At 35.8% G+C, this 24,028-nt stretch overlaps 1 protein-coding gene and 1 long non-coding RNA gene across 2 annotated transcripts in view; one reads left to right on the top strand and one right to left on the bottom strand.

The window, feature by feature from the left end:
* Nucleotides 1-236: 236 nt before the first annotated feature.
* On the bottom strand, nt 237-12,187 carry LOC128858342 (uncharacterized). Its single transcript, XR_008454001.1, has 3 exons — nt 12,079-12,187; nt 11,794-11,942; nt 237-545 (listed from the first exon to the last, which is right to left on the bottom strand). It is a non-coding gene; the product is annotated as an uncharacterized LOC128858342 (long non-coding RNA).
* Nucleotides 12,188-12,266: 79 nt separating this feature from the next.
* Nucleotides 12,267-24,028, top strand: part of LOC128858341 (peptide transporter family 1) — a 30,775-nt gene continuing 19,013 nt past the window's right edge. Inside the window, exon 1 of the mRNA XM_054094528.1 lies at nt 12,267-12,830. Within this exon, the coding sequence (XP_053950503.1) occupies nt 12,795-12,830 (36 nt within the window). The 5' untranslated portion in view covers nt 12,267-12,794. The remainder of the gene's footprint in view (nt 12,831-24,028) is intronic.

Here is a 24,028-nt window from a genome sequence, read left to right on the forward strand (position 1 = left end):
AAGCAACCGAGCAGTGGAAACGTGCGTTTTCTTTTTCGGTTATATAAAGGTAAAATAACCTTACAGAAATCTATATTTGGGTGTTTATGTACTCCATTGCTTGTCAAATATTCTTGTCGTTTTGCAAAAATTATACATAAGGGAGCTTGAAGAACTTGATAACTTAAAATAATAATACAATACAAAACATAAATATTGTTGGAATGTTTTTTTTTTTTGTATTATAAGGTGTTAGATAGTTTCATGGCAATTTATTTTTTTAATATGATATCCGGCGTATGTTATCATGGCATGTAAACATATAAATAGTCTGAAAAATAAATCCAAATGAGCCCAATCTGCAAAAATGCGAAGCAAACGATGTTCATTTGGCTTTAATTCTTGCACGAGCTGTATTTTTTAGGCACATAAGTCAACGCCTTACGTAAATTTTTCCACATAATCGAAGGACAAAGGCCAACAAGTAGAGAACGATGCCGATTCGACATTGCGGCGTCTTCTTCAATACTTCGCTGTATGAACTTTGCGAACAGATTTATTTGTTTCTGCAATTCACGAATTATATTTTATTGATAATATTCTTAGTCTCAATTAATTTAAAATGAACAATTTTCTTAATTTTCTAATATAGATATAATCTTAGATCTCATATTTTTTAGTCATAACTTAAACTAAAAGAACACTGAATGTGTGAATCCCATAACTCCTAAAGATAAGCATCATTTCCCTTTAGTTGTCAAACTCGATTTCTACTGTTTTGCACTGTTCCTTCTGATGGCAGGTTATTATTTAATTATTCACTGTGCGATTTTGCCAACTGCAATGATTTATTACTTGATGTATGATAAATTGGGATAATCTATTTGCTGAACTTAACACATCTAACATTTTGTATGCCTTTAAGTCCATTTGGTCTAAACTCCGCTCAGAAAGAAAAAATCTTATAAACTGCCCTGGCATTCTAAGGATTTGAAAAAGTTTAAAAGTCTTAAAATCAATTATTTCAAGAACTTTAAATCTACTAAGAATCATTTGTATTTTGTTAAATATAAACGAGCATCTAAGGATTTCCCCTAATTAAATACATCTCTTCTAATACCTTTATTCATAACAAAAATCTTGTAGGAGTAGTGACAGTGTTTACAACTATATCGTTTTAGATAATAGTCAAGCGCGAAGCTCAAGTGAAGCGGCAAATTTACTTGCTGAGTCTTTTAAATCTAATTTTCTTGATGAAGAACTTGATCTTTCGGGCGAATTTTTCTTCTGGCATAGATTATACCTTGTACTTTGGAGTTCTTTTTCTTTGTCCTGAGAATATTAGTAATGTTTTATTTAAACTGAAATCTTCCTCTCAAACCGACGCTGATGGACTTTCAGCAGTTTTGATAAAAAATTGCCCGGCCTTGGTCTATCACTGAAAATTATATTCTACAAATCCTTATCGTCGGGGAGTTTCATTGACGCATGGTACTCTCTTCCATTACGCTCTTCTTTAGGAGTGGCAAAAAAATTACATTCGAAATTATAGGTATATTTCAAAGCTATCGACTCTTTCCAAAATTTTTTAGCACGCGGTTAATGCAAACCTAAGCTTTTCGGTTAAATCTTTAATTTGTCCAAATCAGCATGGGCTTGTTACCAACATCTACTGTATCTAACAGTATCTGGTTGTTTTTAGTGAATACTGGATTGATTCTTTTTCGGCTGGCTTCCAGGTCTACTGTGTTTACACTGACTTTTTGAAAGCATTTGACAAAGTCTCTCATAGGTTAGGTTCTCCTGGCTGGCTTAAAGCCATCACATAGACCTATTGATCCTTAGTGTTACCAGATGGAGCTAGACCCTTACGTTTCTTTGTAGTAGACATCTCACAGAGTCTCTCAAAGAGTCTTAATTAAAATTAAATTAGCTTGTTTTGGCATTCATTCTGCTTTTCTGCAACGAATAAACTCTTATTTGTGCAATAATTGTTGTGGATATTTCATCTACTCCCTTTGCTGCCACCTCCGGTGTTCCGCTCTGATTTGTATTATTTATTAATGACATCAAAACTGGTTTCTCATTTGCTAATTTTTTACTTCATGCTGATGACTTTAAGATCTTCGTATCGATCAAAACTCAAGAGAATACTATTCATCTTCAAGCCAATATTAATAGCCTCTACATGTGGTGCCTTTCACTGAAATTGTCCTATCCGAAAACATCTAGCATTGTGTGTACTAAGTATAGTACAGTAACTCGGCTCGACCGCTGCAGTGTGTTAGTGAGTTTAAGGACCTTGACGTTGTCTATGATAACACATTTTTTTAAATAGCCATATAAATTATATTGCTTAAAAATCTTTCTCCAAGTTGGACTTCGTCAGACAGAATGCCATTAAGTTCCCTGATCTCAATACTACCAAGTTACTCTATAGTCAGCAAGCTATCAATAAAATACGAAAGTACGTGGAAATTTGTAGGTCTATATTATGGCTGTCGTTTACTCATAATATTATTCCTGGGGTCATTGATTGTCTCTACTTGTTGGAAATATTCGATTTAATGTTCTCCAGCGATCTTCTAGGAACCTCTACTCCTTTATTTTAATCTAAGTTACTTTTGTATCATAGTCTGAAGGATTGTAATTCATACCTAAATGTAAATAAATAAATAAGTTTCCACAATTTTTCTGGCGTTAAACCATTCACGATGACTTACCACACCTTATTAAACAGAAATGTCAACAGAATTTGTCATTATCAGCCGTCGAAGCATAGTTATCGATAACGATTGTTCTCATGCAGCTACAAAAACACCCTATATATGTAAATAAATTCAATGTAAGCATTTTTTCCTGTAAACCATTTTAAAGCGCGAAAACTGCTAGTGTTTTTCAAGCAGAAGTCTTTGCGATCTTGCAGGCATGCAAAAAACTTAGGGAACGCCGGACTGATGGAGAATTAACATTTTCTCCGATAGTCAGGAAGCGATCAAGGCTCCGACGACGCCATGGTGCAGAACGAAACTCCTGTAAGGAGGAGATAAAATCTCTTGAGTGTGCAGGTAAAATTTCTCTGATCCGGGTTCGAGGACATAGGAATGTAGAGGAAAATGAAATTACTGGTGAGCTTGCCAGGAAGGGGACCAAATTGGCCTCAGAGACCTCCTACCCGGACATCGGCATCCCCCTGAAAGTTGTTAAAAAGAAACTGCACAAATTATTTCTCAGGAAAGCGCAGAAAAGATAGAGCTCCATTTCTTCATGCACTATTTCGAAAACCCTTTGACCCCAGTACAATATACGGAGGACTCAGAAAGTCTTTTGGACTCCTCGCCATTCAATTTCCAAACTTGTAGCTGTGTTTACCGGTCACTGGACGATCGGCACACACGTGGAAAAGCTAGGGTTACCATTTAACCCCCATTGCAGGAGCTGCGGGGACCTTTCATAGAAGGAGACTGTTGAGAGATTTCTCTGTAAATATTCAGGTTTGGCAGCTAGACGATTAAGTTCACTGGGTGCTCCTTTCTTCGACAGCCTGGGGCAATGCGCCAACCTAAATCCCATCAATCTTCTCCATTATATCAACAGCTCTGGTTGACTGTAGATATCTTCCTGTTGGAGGTCTCATAATGGTGTCAAAACGGCGCTTAAGAGCTACTTTAGAAGTCACCTACCTACCTACCTTAATAATTTCAAAGTAGGGGAGAATGGGGAGTTGTGAGACGGGTTTTGTTTTTGGACCCGTATTACTCAAAATCTTAATATTCTGCATATGTCAACGATGGAATCTTTAGTCAATGAATACTGGAAGCTATTGGTATGGCCTATTTAACAAAACTACAATTTTCCTTAAAATTAAAATTGTATATAATAATATAAAATATAATACAAAATACAAAAATATGGGAAGTTGTGAGACACCATGGTTTAAATCAATAAAAATGACTTATTTTAGTTGTTAGTTCTTTATTAATCAGTTAACTGTGGCGCTCCCATTTAAAAGTGCGCACAGTTTTGTGTCGCCAGAATTGAGCTATCACGAGTATATTCGTCAATCACAGAGTAAGTTGCGCTGGTAAAATATTGGATGAAAAAGATGGGTTAATTTTATAAAATTGGGGACAAATGAACTAAAAATAAAAAAATAGTAATTTACAGAACTTCTGACAACTTTATAATATTTACGCACTTGAAATTCTTACGTTGCACTGTACTTATTTGATAAGAACCGCCGACTCTTGGTAAGATATGCACTGACACACACGAGTTAGCTTTCTAGTTTATAAATCCACTTTTTGACTTTTGCCTTTGTCCCTTTTAGGTTAACATCTAAAAAACGTTATCATCGCACATAAATAAATTCATTATGCGAACTGGTGAACTTTTTCAACCAGTGCATACGGGGAAGTATGCCATCATCTCAAACTGTTTATATTTTCTATTTGTTTGTTTTATTCCGGCATAGCCTCAAAATATTCTAAACGTCTTGAAATTTGAGAATATGTGTTGTTTTTCTCAAAAATTGTAATTTAAATAGCCAATGGTCACTAAATTATACGCATGACGAGTATACTCGTCAATACACAAAATTTTCCCACTTCTCCATGACGAGTATACTCGTCAATCACAGTTAACTGGTTAAGATGAAAAATAAAAAAGAAAAGACAATTGTTATAAAAAAGTGTATAAAAAATGCCCGACCAACAGATCGTATTGCCTTTTTCTCAACCAAAATTTCCTTGATTGCAACCAATAATATATTTGCATCGATCGTTGTTTTACTTGACTCACTCACATACCTATGAAATCTACAAAAAAGCGGAAAAACAATAAAAACTCAAATTTAACCAAAAATTTCATGATATATATACAAACAAACATGCCTGCCGATTGGAATTTAAGTGTGCTCTGCCCAATCCATAAGAAGGGCGATCCTGCAATTTGTGCCAATTACCGCGGGATTAGTCTTCTAAATATCGCCTATAAGGTTCTAGCGAGCGTATTGTGTGAAAGGCTGAAGCCCACCGTCAACCAACTGATTGGACCTTATCAGTGTGGCTAAAGACCTGGAAAGTCTACCATCGACCAAATATTTACAATACGCCAAATCTTGGAAAAGACCCACGAAAGGAGAATCGACACACACCATCTTTTCGTCGACTTCAAAGCTGCATTTGACAGTACGGAAAGGAGTTACCTGTATGCCGCGATGTCTGAATTTGGTATCCCCGCAAAACTAATACGGCTATGTAAGATGACGTTGCTCAACACCAGCAGCGCCGTCAGAATTGGGAAGGACCTCTCCGAGCCGTTTGATACCAAACGAGGTTTCAGACAGGGTGACTCGCTGTCGTGTGACTTCTTTAACCTGATGTTGGAGAGCATCGTAGGAGCCGCAGAACTTAATCGCTCAGGCACAATTTTTTATAAGAGCGTACAATTGCTGGGGTATGCCGATGATATTGATATCATCGGCCTTAACAACCACGCTGTTAGTTCTGCCTTCTCCAAACTGGATAAAGAGGCAAAGCGAATGGGTCTGGTGGTGAACGAGGACAAAACGAAGTACCTCCTTTCTTCAAACAAACAGTCGGCGCACTCGTGTATCGGCACCCACGTCACTGTTGACAGTTATAATTTCGAGGTTGTAAAAGACATCGTTTATCTAGGAACCAGCATTAACACCGATAACAATGTCAGCCTTGAAATCCAACGTAGAATCTCTCTTGCCAACAAGTGCTACTTTGGACTAAGTAGGCAATTGAGTAGTAAAGTCCTCTCTCGACGAACAAAACTAACACTCTACAAGACTCTCATCATGCCCGTCCTAACGTATGACGCAGAAGCTTGGACGATGACAACATCCGATGAAGCGACGCTTGGAGTGTTCGAGAGAAAGATTCTGCGTAAGATTTTTGGACCTTTGCACGTTGGCAACAGTGAATATCGCAGACGATGGAACGATGAGCTGTATGAGCTTTACGACGACATAGACATAGCGCAGCGAATAAAGATCCAGCGGCTACGTTGGCTGGGTCATGTCGTCCGAATGGATACAAACGCTCCGGCTTTGAAAGTATTCGATGCGGTACCAGCTGGTGGTAGCAGAGGAAGAGGGCGGCCTCCTCTGCGTTGGAAAGATCAGGTGGAGAAGGACTTGGCTTCACTTGGTGTGTCCAACTGGCGCCGGTTAGCGCGAGAAAGAAACGACTGGCGCGCTTTGTTAAACTCGGCCAAAATCGCGTAAGCGGTTATAGCGCCAATTAAGAAGAAGAAGATATACAAACAATTCATGAATATTGCGAGGTACTTATGAAAGATGCGTTATAACGTCGAAAAAAACGATGTCTCACAACTCTCCAAATCGTTTTTTTTGTAAGTGGCCGCGTAATCATAAACACATCGAACGTTCATGCTCAAGTGAATGTGTAAATTCAAAACTAATAGGACAATTAATAATTTGTATACATATATTAACATTTGCAATTTGCTTCAACAACTGATCGAATGTATCGCAAAACAAATGATGAAAAAAACTTACCGAGAAATTCCAAAACACAGTAACTGGATAGACGCGTCGAATGCGTGTAAATATGACCAATGCTAGCTGAAAAGTGAGATCGCATCGAGAACACTTGCTGACACTTAAAATCGAATGTAAACAAATGAATAATGCCGAAAGCTAACAATGTCTCACAACTCCCTGTGTCTCACAACTCCCCATTTTCCCCTACATAAGTGCATATGTTTGTTAGACTTGGTTCGTTTGTTCATGTATGAGTATGTATGTACATGCAAATGTAAATATAAACATATTTTTGATAAGTTATTTGGATTTAATTCTATTCATTCGGATTTCAGTTTTTTCTCATAAATAATATACATATATCATTCTTATTATGTATATATGTATGTACAATTAATATGATTGACGTTTATATCTTCTGATAGGGGCTTAACACCGAGTTTGTCCTCCAGATTGTAATGTGCGCTTGAAGGTGCTCTATCTCATATACAGGGCTTACTCTTCGGATTATGCACGATGAGTAAATTTTAAAATTATGGCTTCTGCCACGGCTTCTAATAAATGCAGTAGTAGTTAGAAAATTTCACAGAAAATTCTTAAAGACAAAATTTAAATTTCAGTACTGCATCGATTCGTTGAGGCAAACTGACAATGCAATTGGCAATTGTTGTTCTCAACGTTATTGTTCCAAGTATATTTTTCACTAATACAGTCACAATTCTCTCATTGTCACTGTCTATAATTTTTCGAAGACAGTAAATTTGGTAAATTGTCAATTCGACGACGGTTCGTAGTAAATCGCAAAAGATTCGAAGACAGAGCAAGCAATTTGTACGATACGAAACTAACGGCAGTTGCTTAAAAATGAATTGTCTTCATAACTCTCTGGACGCCTAGACTACGCGACCAATTATGCTCCTTTTTGACAGCTCAAAAGTATTTGTACATTTAATTTGTACTATTAATGGTAACCCCAAATTTATGGGATCGCGGTTTTTTATAGTGGATAATATATATCTTTTTGTAGTAGTGTGGCACCAAAGTAAGCGCCTTAAAAAAAAGAAAGGTGGCTTGTCAACAGGATTTTGGCTCTTCAGGACATTTGAAGCGAAAAAATTAAACTGATTAATACTCTGTAGGCTTGTCATTCTGGCAGGTGCTACAATGGGATAGCTAAAAAAAAAATTAAAAATGGCGGACTTTTGAAAATAGATATGTTTTTCGGGTGGAAATCGGAGTGTAATATGGAAAGTTAGGACTGAAAAGAAACGAAAGTAGCACTAAACTTAATTCAATTTAAAATTATCGTATATACGTACTACATCTTGCGTTAAGAATTTTTTTTGTGTTATGTTGAACTAAATAATCCATTTTCAAAACCTTCCAGGCTTATTGAACTTTACTGAGTTTGAGAGAGTTGTAATCCGGGACGAATCTCAGCATCAAACAATTGTATTGAATATCATGAAATCCCGGAGTCAACAAATACCGCGTATATTGGTATTCGATTCCCACAAGAGTTCATTCTATATTACCGAAACAACCAGGATTTATATCCGGTCAAAGACTGTCCCTCCCAAGTTTTATTTTTTCGTTTTTATATTTTATGCTGTTACAACAACAACATCAACATCCCTAATAGATACATAACTAGCAGGCATATGTCGCCCATAGTCTTATATTTATAATCAGCTATAACTTTGTAACAGTACGTCACATTACAATAACTTTCGTTGTGAAAGACCATTGCTTATCAACTGAACATAGATTATATTTAAACATTGATATTTGTGAAAAAATTTGAACTGAGTATTAAAATTTGACACCAATGTTTTCAAAGTTCAGCAGGGTGCTTCGATTGTGAGGCGAAACCGATCTTGTTTTATTTACCATCATTGGAAAATTGTAAGCAAGTTCAACGTTAAAGTTTTGATAATCTCTCTTGCGGTAGACATCAACACAATCACTTCCTGAAACAACTGTTATAATACAGGGTTCGGCACTCGAAGTGTAACCAATTCAAAATATCATAAATTTAGTTTGGAATATTACTTTTATTCAATTCAAAGTAGAAAATGTGTGAAAATAATACAAAATTAAGAATTAATTTACTTTTGCTCGATATGATCACCTTTTGCCTTGACTATGTCCTTGACACGGTCCAATCGCAAGCCGCGCGAATGTGACCTGAAGGCATTTTGTCCCACTCGCGGACAATGGTTTTTTTCAGCGCCTCGAAACTGCAGAATCTTTTAGTTCGGAGCTTGCTGTCTAAAATGTCCCGAAGAGAGTAATCCATCGGATTCGCATCTGGTGAATGCGAGAGCCATGGAGTGGATGTTATGAAGTTCGGAACGTTGTTTTTAACCATTTTTGGTTCACTCGAGCTTTATGAGACGGTGCCGAGTCCTGTCGAAAGATCCATGGCCTGCACCGAAATGTTTGTCTGCCACGTCTTCAAGGCAAACTTGAAAATACTTTTCCGATAATATTTCGTATTTGCCTGAACGCAGGCTCGATGAAAACGATTGGAGAGCGCCCATCTACGGTTACAGCGGCCCAAACCATTACCTGTGGCGGGTGCTGCTTCCTGGTGGCCAATCGATAACTCAAATTCTCGTATGAACGGTCCGTCAAATAAACCCTATCGTTTTGAGAGTTTACCAATTGCTCAATTTTAAGAAATTTCTCATCAGAAAAGGCAGTGTTCGGAAATTTACCGCTTTCGCTCTCTCAAGCCTGACTTGCTGCAGCTTTGGTGTGAGATCATGCGCCTTTTAGATCTTGTAAAACTTGACCTTGAGATAATTTTTCAGTATGCGGCGGATGCTGCGGTTAGATATTTTCAGTTCTTTCGCCATTTGATTGGCACTTCGTCGGGGGCCGGTCGCTTCTTCACTTTTGAACCATTTCACGTGCCGTTGCAGCCTTTTGATGACCACCTCCATGACGTTTCGCGATGCTACCAGTATCATTTTAACAAGTAATGGTGCGATAAACAAAAACTTTATTTACTTTGCTCGAGTTCACGAACAATCACTGATTGTGATTTTCCAGCCAAATATAATGCAATCACACCATTACGTTTGAAATTCATTACTGATTTTATTTTTTCGCGTTTATACATATATATATATTATATTATATATATATATAATTGGCGCGTACACCCTTTTTGGATGTTTAGCTGAGCTCCTCCTATTTGTGGCGTCCGTATTGATCTTGTTCCACAAATGGAGGGACCTACAGTTTCAAGCCGACTCCGAACGGCAGATATTTTTATGAGGAGCTTTTTCATGGCAGAAATACACTCGGAGGTTTGCCATTGCTTGCCGAAGAGCGACCGCCATTCGGCTACGGCGCCCGCCGCGTTTACTCTCGGCAAAACGCTTCCACGCGCTTGTAAACAATTCTCTGGACTGTCATTTAGTCAACTAGCAGACAGCTGGTGCCCATGCATCACCTGCGCGAGCGGTCTGAAGCTGGTTACACTTCGAGTGCCGGACAAGGTGGATCAAAATTAATCGCCCTATTGGAAGGCTTTAAATTTTTGCAAAGGGCGTCATACGTTAAATATATTTGACACTTAACTAGAGAGCTGCAGTTTTATAAAAAGATAAGCAATAGAGGTCGAAATAAAAATGTACACCACTTAAAATAATCTGTTTTTTATTTAGTAAAAGATTCATTCAAAAATAAAATGGGATGATCAATTTTGTGCCACCTTACTAGTAAGGTACCTTACTGTGGCAGAAAAAGTCATACCATTTTATTATTGGGTGGTGTTTCGAACTCTTTTGATTCCCCAGAAATTCCACCATAACCTAAGTTTGGAAATTGGAACACCCATTATCCTTTTTAAAACTTTGATGTAGCTAAAACTTTACGGTGGTACTGGGGTGAAAGTAATGGATAAAGAAAATGATGAGGATGAATATATTCGAGGCAACTATCAATCACAAGGAAAAATACGCATTTCATCCCAAGAGTTCCATTAATTCCTACATATTCCGATTTCGGATTAAAAATTATTTAAATTTTCTCTAAGACTTAGGTCTGCCATACCAATAAATCATTAAATATACAATGGTTGGTCTTCATGCATGTGTGTATGTACGACTGTTTTACATAATTTCTAAAATTTAAAATTAATTGATCCAAGATGTAAATACATACTAGCATATGCATACATACTTACTACGAAAAACGCTAATACTTGTAACCGGTAGCTTTATGCTAAATTTGATTTCCAGAAAATAGCCAATTATTCTTATTAAAATTCTGGAATAAATGAATTCTCTCATAAAACTCTTATGCGAGTAAATTTTTACAGAACAATACTATATTCCCATAATTACAAAGATTATAAAAATATTTTTCAATCTCACTAATAAAATTCCATGAATCTCTGAATCGCTGAACGTGCGAATGCCATATTCTAGTACCAAGATGATTGCACTGCTCACAAAGCTTGCATTATCACAACTACTCAGTTGCGCTTCAACATGAAGCACTCAAACTAATAACTCTACACAAAATGTCAAATCTCCAAAAGTACTTAATACAATATCTACTATACACTTCTTGCAAACAGAGAGCGATATACACACATGCAATAATTACCAAACAACAGGGTGCGCCATCTTACTGATTAACTATTTGTACCTTTAACAATTCTATACCGTTCGCGTCATCATTTATATGTCAACCCAATAAAACCTCAATCATGTATCGGACTAACGCGCCATAATGTTGTCGCTTTAGAGTAAAAATATTTTATTAAAACTCGTAGCATCATGGTGGCAAATATTCTATTATTATCATCATTCGATGAAATTAATCCAGATTTATCTTCCTGAAAATTCTGATTACCGACGAAGCTCGCGAATTCTCTAGCACCATTAGCAAACATAATTGCCGAAACAACAATGCATGATCAGAAAGTGACTATTTGGGCTAGACTAGAGACAGAGCTTATGAGACAGTCAAAGGCGATCGATATCGGTAATAGTTTTTGAGTATGAAAGGCGATATGCAAAACTTCTGGTTCCAAAAATATGGCTCTCGGCAAACTTTGGTGGTGGTACGACCTGTGCGTCGTATTGCGCAACAATCGGCCGATATCGCCGGATTTTACCCCACTTATTTCAGTGAAAATTTTTTGAAACGTAAAATGTAGGCTAACAAGTCGAAAACCATGGAATAACTCATTCAAATAGAAATCACTAGTATGATGGAAATCGGCACATGTGTGGGCACATGCAAAAAAACTAACTTACTTTTGTCTACGAATAACGGCGTCCAACAAATCGATATAGCGTTTAAAACCATTAGTTAAGTTAAATTTTACGAAAGTAAGCTTCATAAAAGGACAAATCTAAGCATTGTCAATCATGTCAAAAATCCCACTGGTCAGATTAAGAACACCCTGTAAAGAAATGAGCAAAATAAAAGAGGGGAAAGTGGAAAAGTAAGAGAGTAAGCTGATGCTATTGTGCGGAAGAGTGCACGCAGCCTATTGTGGGTGGGGAGGCTATGATAATATAGTACATAGCTGTACTCACTGTTGTGTTGTTGCCTGCCACTATTAACAATCCCAGCGCGCCAACGCCAACGCCAGCGCCGATTCCGCTGCCGCAATCAATGTTCTTTATTGTTGCGGTTGCTTCTGCTCCGTATCTGTTGCTCTATTGATGTTGTTTCCATTTTAAAGCGACGATTGCAGTTTGCAGCTTTATTCGTGTAACAAGTGTTGAGCGGTACTGACTGTTGCAGTCTGTTGAAGAAAACGCTTTTTAAATAATATTAAGAACAGTTTTTAAATGTACTTTTTTATTTGAGTTTTAATGTATTGAAACGGTGTGCGTGTGATTTAGTAACTTTTGTTGAAAAAAAAAATAAAACAAATTTTTTATTTACACATATTTATTGTAAAGTAAAGTGCTGTGACCTTAAGCAATATTTCAAACAGCAGCGCACGCAAATTTTTGATAAATGAGACTGCGACGTGTTTTTTTATTATTTGTTTAACCTTTAAATACCAGCAATTTTACAAATATTTTTTTATGCGTAAAAACTTGTTTTACTCTTCGAATGTGCAGTTTTTACTTCGGCGTTAATTTTTGTTCTCAAGTGAATGTTTTATTTTTTCGAAAAATTATTAATAAAACAGAAGACAAGCATACATAGAGCTACGTTACTGTTAGCTCAAGCTCTTTCATCAATAAGTATCCATAATTTGCTGTTATCTGTGCAGAGTTAACGGCAAAGCAACGTCACCATGGTTAGCAGCGTCTTGAAAATATCAGAAAAATCGGTAAGAAAATATTTTTTTTTTAATTTGAAAAATAAAGCAAAATAAAAAATATGTATGTATGGGAGAAACGTTTCTTCTTGGATTCACATCTAAATGCATACAAATATTTTACAAAAAATGGCTACATAATTCAAGCTCGTGTTATTGGCGCTTCTCAGTGGCCAGTACAAATGCAAAATGGAATAAACTCACGTAAATGTAAACACGAGCTTTAAAACTGCTGCATTCTATGCTTGGCGGCGATGAGAAATAATATCGATATTTACGGATGCATATACATACAATTATACAAAAGTGAACAATAAATTGGTATTCAAATAAGTGTGCATTTATAAAAAAATATTTTTTTTTATATTTTTTTATTTTTGTTTTGCTCAACTCATATAATAACAAGTTATTTATACAAGTTTTTTATTTTATTTTTTAATTTTTTGGCAGAACTTGCATATACTTTAAAAATGTAAACGTAACCAAAATTAAGCAATTTGGAAAAATAGCTCCTTGTCACAGTATTTTATCAGGTACTATATTTAACGCTTTGCTGAATCCATTTCAAATCTAAATGGTTTGGTTAGAGCAAGCAAACTAATAGAAAATTATGAAACAGTTGAACGAAAATTATAAATGGTCCTTCGAAAGCAGAGTCTAGCGGTTATTTTCAAATAAAACATGTAAAAATTTTACATTTAATCAAAATACAGTTCTCAACAACTTTATATGAAAAATGTCATCATTTAAATGCTCACCATGAGCACGTCTACAGGTAAATTCCGCCAAAGAGTCGATTCATTAATGTCTAAATGTTCAGAGATGTCGATGTTGAAGGTTGTTCCGTAACACTTTGCGCTACAGCAGTAATATTCTCAACAGAGCATCTAGTATTTGGTCTGCCAGCCCTTTTTCTATTCTTGGCAGAGCCGGTTTTTTGAAATTTCTTCACCAGCCTTTGAATTTCCGACTATTTTGAACGATTATTTCAACCAAAAAAATCATGAATTTTGTGATACGTTGTTTTAAAGGATCGACCATTTTCATAAGAAGTTTTAATAATTTTAACACTTTGTTCTATCGTTAAAAATTGTACATCTGTTTATTTAACAAATGTCAAAGTTGACATAAAACAAAGTACCGTCTAGGAACTATTCACTACTAACTTTTGAAAGACCCTTAAAAGTTAGATGTTTGAAATTCTTACTTTCTTTTCTTTAGTTTAAAGTTAGGCAACTTTAAAAAAAAAAGATTTCTATGTAGAGGTGACTAAATTGGCTTTCCCTAGTCTCATCCCAAAATGTGCTTGGTTTTTTTTTCTTGTTCACTGCTCTCAGTAGCATAGGGCCTTGACAAGACTCAGTCTTGTGTTGGTTTCGTTAATCTGTTTTTTGTTTTGTTTTCTGAATGTACTTAAAGCATCACTATCTTTTGGCGAACTGAATCAGTTCTTACCAATAAGATTGTGTCTAAACTGTCTAGATTCCGAAAAGAAATTAGTTCACCGATCTCTTCGCACAGAAAGCGTGGAATAGCCTTTACTTCTTTCTCATCTCATGCAGGAAGCGTTATACAGGGTTCCGAATCTGGCGTTCATCTCGCTAATAATCCAGTGGATGGGGTTCAGTGCACTAAATAGGACTAGTTTATTTCTTCTTATTCTTAATTGACGTGATAACCGCTTACGCGATTTTGGCCGGGTTCAAAAAAGCGCGCCAGTCGTTTTTTTCTCGTGCTAACCGGCGCCAATTGGACACACCAAGTGAAGCCAAGTCCTTCTCCACCTGATCTTTCCAACGCAGAGGAGGCCTTCCTCTTCCTCTACTACCACCAAGTGGTACCGCATCGAATACTAATACATGACCCAGCCAACGTAGCCGTTGGATCTTTATTCTCTGCGCTTTGTCTTTGTCGTCGTAAAGCTCATACAGCTCATCGTTCCATCGTCTGCGATATTCGCCGTTGCCAACGTGCAAAGGACCAAACAACTTGCACAGAATCTTTCTCTCGAACACTCCAAGCGTCGTTTCATCGGATATTGTCATCGTCCAAATTTCTGCGCCATACGTTAGGACAGGCATGATGAGAGCCTTGTAGAGTGTCAGTTTTGTTCGTCGAGAGAGGACTTTACTACTCAGTTTCCTACTTTGTCCAAAGTAGCACTTGTTGGCAAGAGAGATTCTACGTTGGATTTCTAGGCTGACATTGTTATCGGTGTTAATGCTGGATCCTAGATAAACGAAGTTTCTTCTTACGCAAGTGCGCCGAACGTTTGTTTGATGATAGGAGGTACTTCGTTTTTTCCTCTGCGATCCATTCGCTTTGTTTTTTTATCCAAGACAGAACTAACAGCGCGGTAACTAAGGCCAATGGTGTCAATATCATCGGCATGTGCCAACCATTGTACGCTCTTATAAAAAATTGTGCGATCGAATAAGTTCTGCGGCTCGCACGATCTTTTCCAGCATCAGGTAATAGAAGTCATACGTCAGCGAGTCACCCTGTCTGAAACCTCGTTTTATATCAAACGGCTCGGAGAGGTCCTTCCCTAGCTTACAGGAGGGATCTAATTCAGTAGATCTTTAATAATGCTGTGAGGAACCCTATGTGTGCGAATCTTAGAAAGCTCTGTGTTCTTCGTTTATCGAGTATTTGTCAAAGGCAACGCGAACTCTGCACCTGCTTAGACTTGCACTCTTCTCAGTTGTATGCTTGGATTCCTGTTACAAAAGTTCCGTCATGTCTCGGACCATTTCTTCATATACTCGTCAGCCTTTTCATTTTCCGAATATAGGTGCTATATATTGTATTTCCGCCTTCGACGTCTAACTTATTTAGTTGTCTATAATACCATTTCAAACCATATAACTAAAGCTTAGCTTTAGCAAAAATGTATTTGTACGTGGTACGCCGGTAGTTTTATCTCCGTTATGTATATGAAATATTAATATGATAAAACAGTAGAGGTTTTTCTAATCGCGAGCACTTCTTGGCGATGAATAATTTCCGCCATAGTGTGGTATGGCATTTGTAAACAAAATATCACACATTGTAGAAAAAAAAACTCGACCTAGTGCGATACTTTCAGACTCTAAGCTGCCCGTGTTGATACAAGTGTGTTCGTTAGGTCAGTGCACAGTACTGATTAAGTGTTGTAAACTACCGAGCTTGGAGGGTTTTCTGTCTCAGCTTATTAAGTAGATTTTTTTGGAGCTGATTGCCCTTTAAAGTAACAATTGAATGAATACAATATAAATGTATACAATTATACTTGTATTATTTATTCAGCCGGTTCAAGTATATATATTCATTTTCTGAAAGCTATTCGAAACTCGTATTAGCCGGTTATATGATTCTTGAATTCCAAAACGAAAAATCAATCAAAATCATATAATAATATAAGAACATAAATATCGCTGGCTTAGAGTGAAGTGATGCGGGACCCAGCACTTGTTCAAAAAATATCTATTTTTATTTATTTATTTATTTATTAAAAGAAAACTTAGTCAACAAAAACAAATTGTCTTACGGGCTAATACAGATGTTTCAACGAAAAATATAATACTAAATTTAATGATTACAAATAAAAAATTTAGCAAAGCATTATGAATCAATTAATTAGAAGCAAAATTAAGAAATTTAATGAAGGAGTGTTTAGAGAAAGCAAAGCCAATCTCAAAAGATTTGTAGATAGTTTTGAATTCTGTCAGAGCTCTCATGATGGGCACATTCTTTCCCTAAAGAGGTCTTATAAAGCCAATAGAGGAAAACCCAAATTACGAAGTGCTCTAGGAAGGATATTAAAAAACATACGCTTCAGAAGAGCGGCCATCCACAACATATTGAATAATATCAAAGACTAAAGATGAAGGCAAATAGCTCGCCGAGACTTCCGAGGTTTCAAATTGATAAGAAAGCATTTAAAATAGTATGAGAGCATCGGGTTATGAAAACGCAAGTAATGTAGAGCAAGCAAATCCAATGAAAACTTTCTGGGTTCGTTCAACTCGAGTTATCTGACAGGCGTGATAAGATCTCCAGATGGAAAATGCATGCTCCATTTCAGAATGAATTGCATCACTTGAATTGCATAGCGAGAAAAATAAAATATGCATCGTTTCTTAAATTATTCCTTATCAGTGATGAGCAACTTTGTTATGTCTAAAGCTGAAATTAGTGTTGCCGTCCTCAGCCGTAACCGTAACCATAGCAATCAGCTGTTCTGATCAAACATATGGGAATCACTGTGAACGATTACAGGTGCCGCACCATGACGCCGTTATCATAACCGTATATTAAATTATGGTTTTCCCCTGTAATCGTAAGCACCTGTGAAATACTTTACGTTTGTTCTAATACTTGTGATAAAAATTTAAAAATTAGAAATGAACGACGAAAAATTAATAGACTTAGCGGAAGATTATCTGAATTTTTATGACAAAATGCAAATTTTGTCATTAATTCTACTTCACTATCGGCTGTTTATGGTTATGGCATGACTAATGGACAAATGCTGTAATGTTGCGGCTTTAGTTATGGTTACTGCTTTGGCGTTATGGCTACGGCACCACTAATTTCAGCCTAAAGAACTCACCAAAAATGTGATAAGTTCCAAAGAATATACAAACTTTTTATCAACATTGGCGAAAGCGATTTGTTTGGAGTTACTTTAGCTTGGAATATGCGATATTTTGTATTAGAGATACAGAAAAGTACTTTAAGAAAATTAGTCTTAAACGATTTTTTTATTCTTTCCTGTAAAATTAAAACTAAATGAAATAAAAATAAAAAAAATAATTTAAAAAAAATTACATATGCGCATAAAAGTGGATCTACCTATATATACATATATGCACTTATGTGACATGCTGCCTTCAAAATTACGTTTTTTTAGCTCAAAAATATTCTTGCAGTCGCGAAGCACAGTTTAATGTTAAAATAAAATAAAAATAAAATGGAATAGAGTGGTAATTTGTGGAGTTTTATGTGGAATAGTACAAAAAAAAAAAAAAATATTTTCTAGCTAGTATTATATTCGTAAACATAAGCTTATCTGGTTATTTTCGGTGACATTCGACAACGGGCAAATACCCGTAAATAGCTTTCTAAATAGCATAAAATGATAAAATAATAAAATAATATTATATAGGATCATATCAGACAACGTCTAAATAATTACTAAAAATTAATTATAGCCATAGCGTCGCACACATTGATACCAACGTATGCGTGTACATATACATACATATGTAGTAGGCCGGGTCGATTTGTGGGGAGGCAAAAAAAATCACCCTTTGCTCTGTGAAAATTATTTTCTGGGGATCAAAAAAAGAAATTTTGCCGAAGGAACCATACCTCTAAAACGAATTCTAATGTCCCCCATTTGGGTCGAACTTTTTAGTTTCTTTTCTCATGTAAAGGCCAAAAATGGTGATATTTTGAAATGATTGTATGGGGAACCCCCCAGGGGAGTTCCAGGGGGTGTGCCACTGGCATGGGTGGATCGGCCGTCCAAAGTTAGTGGGGGTCGGTCATACATTTGGACTCGATTGGAGCACTCTAAATGGGTCAAAGAGGGATTTTTCGTTCGACCCTAATTGGGGGACATCAGAACTCCTTTTAGAGGTATGGTTCCTTCGGCAAAGTTTCTTATTTTGATCCCTAGAATACGATTTTCACAGAGCAATGAGCGATTTTTAAATCGACCCGCCCTAATATGTAGTGTTGGCAATCAAATTGCGTACGCTGTTGTCTGAAAATCATTTACTCAAACAAATATAATCAGTCAACAGCTAAAAGAAATTTACGACAGTCGACCTAATTAAACTTTACCCAAAAATTTATTTGGGATATTTTATGATGACATTTTAGAAAATATTTCAAGCTTCTTTTGATTTTTATGGGATTAACCCACTAATGCACAAACCTTACCTACTCAAAACTGAGAGTCTGTAAAATTTTATGGCACGAGAAATAAGAAACGGTAGTCAGATTTGCGTTATCTGTTTTAATGTAGACACCAATTCAGATAACCGGTAGGACTTTTCGTTTTATAAAAGGTTTGAAAGGCTATTACAAATATGGTTTGCAAACTCCGCAAGGAAAAAGTAATTTGCTCAGTCATTTTTCTTGTGTTTTTAAAAACTTTTTACACTTTGCTGAATGCAACTTCATAGTTTTGCATCGTAATAAGTTGAAATACATAAGTCTCGTTTTGTTCGCTTAAATGTATTTCAGGATTATTATCAGCACATAAACTAGTTAAGAAATCTACCCTACATTAGAGGGTTAAAATTTTGTTCCTTTTGCTTAGTTTCTACTGACTTTTTTGTTCCTAGGCTGAATTTTTATTTCACTAAAACCAGCAATTACGAAGTTTTTTTTTTTTTTGTTAAATGGATATCATTCAAGTAAAAAAATCGAAGCGATCATTCCGTGTTTTATTGCCTGATACCGTAAACGTAAGTTTATGATTATTGTTCTAATGGTTTTCTCATTTTTGATTTATATACATATATATATATATATATACACATTCAAATTTACCGACTTTTATGTAGGCACGTGCTCATAGTAACCAGCCCTTCTAAGATAACCCATTATTAGTTAGTTTTGTGGCTCGAGTGGTGCGCATTCCATTTAGTTTCGACGCTAGCGGCTTGTCAATTTGCATACTAGTTATTTATATATTATGGCGATGCCATAGAAATTTTTTGTTATCAACCTTTGCATAAGAAATTCACTTATTTCGCACTAGTTCCTTATAAGGAAAAACTCTAAATAATGTAAAATAAATAATAATTGAAGTAAACACGGGTCAAAAAAAAAATTTGGAGAGTCTTTTTTTAAGATCTCGATGATCTGTGCAAGGCTCCATACTGTTTATACAAGGTAGCAACCCGCCGTTGGGTTGGTGCGTGACTACCGTTCGGAATTCACAGAGGAGTAGGTTCAAATATCGGTGACCAAAATTAAGAAAAATTAAGAAAAACATTTTTCTAATAGCGGTCGCCTTTCGGCAGGCAATGGCAATCCTCCGAGTGTATTTCTGCCATGAAAAAGCCCCTCATAAAAATATCTGACGTTCGGAGTCGGCTTGAAACTGTAGGTCCCTCCATTTGTGGAACAACATCAAGACGCACACCACAAATAGGAGGAGGATCTCGGCCAAATACCCAAAAAGGGTGTACACGCCAATTACATATATATATACATATTTAGAAATTAATCACCCAAATCGCGTCGTACGTCAATAATATTGCAAGTGAACTAAACAGCTGCAGAACGCAAACAGACAAGCAATGGAGGGCGTAAAGATCAAAGTAAAAACTGGCATCGCTTAAAAATATTTTTTTTTATTTTGATTTAGTAAAAAAGTTATTCGAAAGCAAAATGGGATGATTAATTTTGTGCCACCATATATAAGAACTATTCATAGTATCGTCTATTCTACCATCTGCGCACAGTTTCAGCTTAGGTCGGTTCAATTTAGACTAATCGGAATTTATCAGTATCGAGTACTCAAAAAAATTACAAAAAGAAAAGACGAAAATTTGAGAGTTGCACATTCTTGTGGTTGCCAGTTAGCAAGCGAAAAAATAGCTATTTAAGCATATGATCAAATATTTTTTTAAGAATTTAAGGATTTGGAATAAAAAGATAATAATAATTCCCGTAGAGGTGCAAAAAGTCAGTAAATTTTCTTTTCGCCAAGTTTCTGCTATAATTTGCTTAGAAAGTCCATCAACAACACTTACGAATTTTTTCCATTTCGCCAATTTTCGGTTCGCGTACTTCTTTGGATATTTTTATTTGTAAGTAAGCATAATTTGTTATGCCACTGATGTATAATTATTACTGGAATGGGCTTTTTCCTCATACTAGCTTAGAAAAGTCATTTTGGAAAGCCTTAGTTGGATACCCTTCTCATGACCATCGATAACTCTCTTTTATTTAATGTGAGTTGTTCTTGCGGTCTCCTTATATCCCCCCTTTCACATGCGTTTGGTTGTGTTGAATAAAACTAACGTGTTTTCACATCACATTCGCTTTTTTAGAACAATTCGCTAATCTATAGTCTACTTATAAAAATAAACAATTTTTCTCGCATTGCTTTGAGTTGGAAAATCTTACAGAATGTTTACAAAATCATAAAAGTTAATTGAAATTGTTCAGTCAAGGGAACTCAAAACGTGCAAAAATGGCTCTTCCAGGGGTGCTACCTGGCACATAACATTTTCCCATTTAAAAAATATCTACACTTGTGCTCATACAATTAGGCCACTACATGTGGATTTAACACAAACACAACATATATAAACCAAGCTTTTGCATAACGGTAATAAAATTAAGAACTGTTACCTATGACGAAAATAAGGAGACAAACAAAAACAAAAGTTAACAATGCATTTGGATAAAGTTCAGAATAGTATCAAAATACGTAAAGCCACATGTGCTCAAAGAATTAAGCCAGTGCAGGTTAAGTAAAGAAGATGATAATTTATTATAAAAGTTATAAAAGTAAAGCACAAAGTAGTTATTTTTAAGTTATTTTGAACTGGTTTTCGGATAATTTAAATAATTTTTTCGTCAGTATGGGAAAAAATAAGAGTTCAACTCCTCAGGAAAGAAAAATTATATGGGAATGCTTTCAAAAGCATAAAAACGTTACAAAAGTAGCAGAGCTTCTGACTTTTTCGAGAGGAAGAGTTAAGAATGCACTCAAACATTTCAAAACAAAGAAGAGTTTTGAGAATTTGCCGCGTAAAAAGCCAAGAAAGACCACGTGTTACGATGACAGAAAAATTGTTCACATGAGTAAGGTGGATCCTTTTTTGACTTCTACTGAAATAAGAACTCGAATGGAGGAGTACCATAACGTAAAAGTTTCAGCTCAAACCATCCGGCGGCGTTTACAAGAAAACTCCTTAAATGGGCGAATCGCACGAAGGAAACCTAACGTGTCCAAAAAAAACATTGCAAGAAGACTTAGCTTTGCGAAGCAGCACCAACAGAAAGACGCAAAATTCTGGGATCTAGTGGTATGGGGCGATGAATCCAAATTCAATGTATTTGGAAACGATGGCAGACCCTATGTAAGGCGACCCCCATTAACTGAGTTAAGTTCAAAGGTATACTAAGAAGACTGTGAACACGGGGGGTCTTCTGTAATGGTGTGGGGATGTTTCAACGCATCTGGCGTAGGCCCAATTGTTAAAATAGATGGAAAATTGACAGGTGTTATGTACAAAGATATCCTTGCGGAACATTTGGATGGCGACTATGCTGATGATCTGCCGTTAGCTTGGATTTTTCAGCAAGATAACGACCCCAAGCACTGCTCCAGGGTTGTTAAGGACTGGTTTGTGGCAAAGAAAATAAATTGTTTGGAGTGGCCGGCTCAAAGCCCCGACTTGAACCCCATTGAAAATTTATGGGGCATTATTAAAAGGTCAGTTTCTGCTAGAAAACCGTGTATTAAGCAACATTGTGGGCAATGATACACGAGGAATAGGGTAAAATTACACCGGACCAATGCAAGACACTAGTCCGAACAATTAGCAGTCGCTGTAGGGAAGTTATTTTGAAAAAGGGTTTCCCAACAAAATACTAATCTAGCTTTGGTTAATTTTTGACACGTTAATGACGAATTTCCTTTAACTACAACAACTTTCTCACAGGTGGCTTAATTACATGAGCACTGAAATTTCATCATCATGAAGATATTTTTATTTAATTTTTTTTATTCGTACTTTGTTGCATATTTTAAGTTAAAACAATTAAATAAAACTAATTTCCTTTCTTAAAATGGTAATTGTTGTTTTTATTTACCTTGTTTCAATGAATTACCATGCCACGTTGGTTTGGTCATACGAGGGGCCTAATTGTATGAGCACAACTGTATATGCGAGTTAAAAATATCGAGACAGAAGCACATGCATCACAAGGTGATAAAAATGTCATTGCCCTTTTTTTATTTTCACTTAAAACCTGGATTATTTACTCTTGTTTCACATTCCTGCAGACATTTTTTATTACCGAATCCAATTTATATAACATCAAAAATCCACTTAAAATGGATTTCATTTGACATTCAAGCATACGTAGCTGTGTTCTTCCTGACAAAATAATTTAAATAAATAATTACGTCAAATCGTGCGCGGAGTAATAATTAGGTTATATATTTATGTATGTATGTATGTGTGAGTTATATTGCTGATTGCACGAAAGAATTGCTAAAGCGGGAGAAAGGAGAAAGAAAGTGATTTAACAAATTAAAGTAAATGAAAAAATAAAAAATACATAATTTTAGTAACTACACCCGGCAACAAAATGATAGCACATTAACGTTCAGAGCACTTTTGAATATTTTTCTTCTTCTTTTATTATTAATAGAAAAAATGCGCTACTAAAAAAAAAACATAATCAATCGAATTTTTCAGCAACTTCAAACTTGCACTTCATTGTCCTAAAACTCAATAAGCTATAATATTGCACACCAAATACCTTTCTGTAAATGTACATAAGTAATTGCTCCTACTCTAAATATGCAACCAAAAGCCGGAGAGGGTGCTCAAATTCATTAGAAACCGCCAATTATAAGCTCACTGTCAAACAAAATACAACACATTAGAGGCCGAAGTAAATTATGGCTCTAAAATAATAATAATAAATGTTCCTTATTATGTATGCATGTATGTACATATATCTATGTCTTCAAATTTAATAATATTGATAGTGGAAAATTTACTTAAATTTTCTTTTAGTGAAAACTTATAAAACAGTACGAGCAATTTTTTATGGAGAAGAAAAAAAAAGTGCAGTTTATTTGAAATATCTGTAAAACTCATATGTGACTACTTCATACATAATTTGACAAGTTTATATGTACAAATAAGTACAAACAACAATAAATTTACCGTATTTCGCACTTCTATGTACACCAAACCGAATACCAATCATCACTTCGTCCTTAGTTGTTATTAAATCGCATTGCTTCCGCAAAATTATTTACTTATTCCCGTTAAATATCCCCAGTTTCCCCTTTAACTAGCCCATCTTCTCTTTCTCTTTCCCGCTCCTTCGCTATCAGTTTGACCCTGAGCGCTGTAAGGCAATTAAATAATTCAATTTTAATTAATTTGCATTACTTGCGAACTTGATGTTGTTGTCGCCGGCGTTTTTGTTGTAACGAATCTATGCAATGTTTG

Source organism: Anastrepha ludens, chromosome 3 (genome assembly GCF_028408465.1).
Source record: "Anastrepha ludens isolate Willacy chromosome 3, idAnaLude1.1, whole genome shotgun sequence".
NCBI lineage: Eukaryota > Metazoa > Arthropoda > Insecta > Diptera > Tephritidae > Anastrepha > Anastrepha ludens.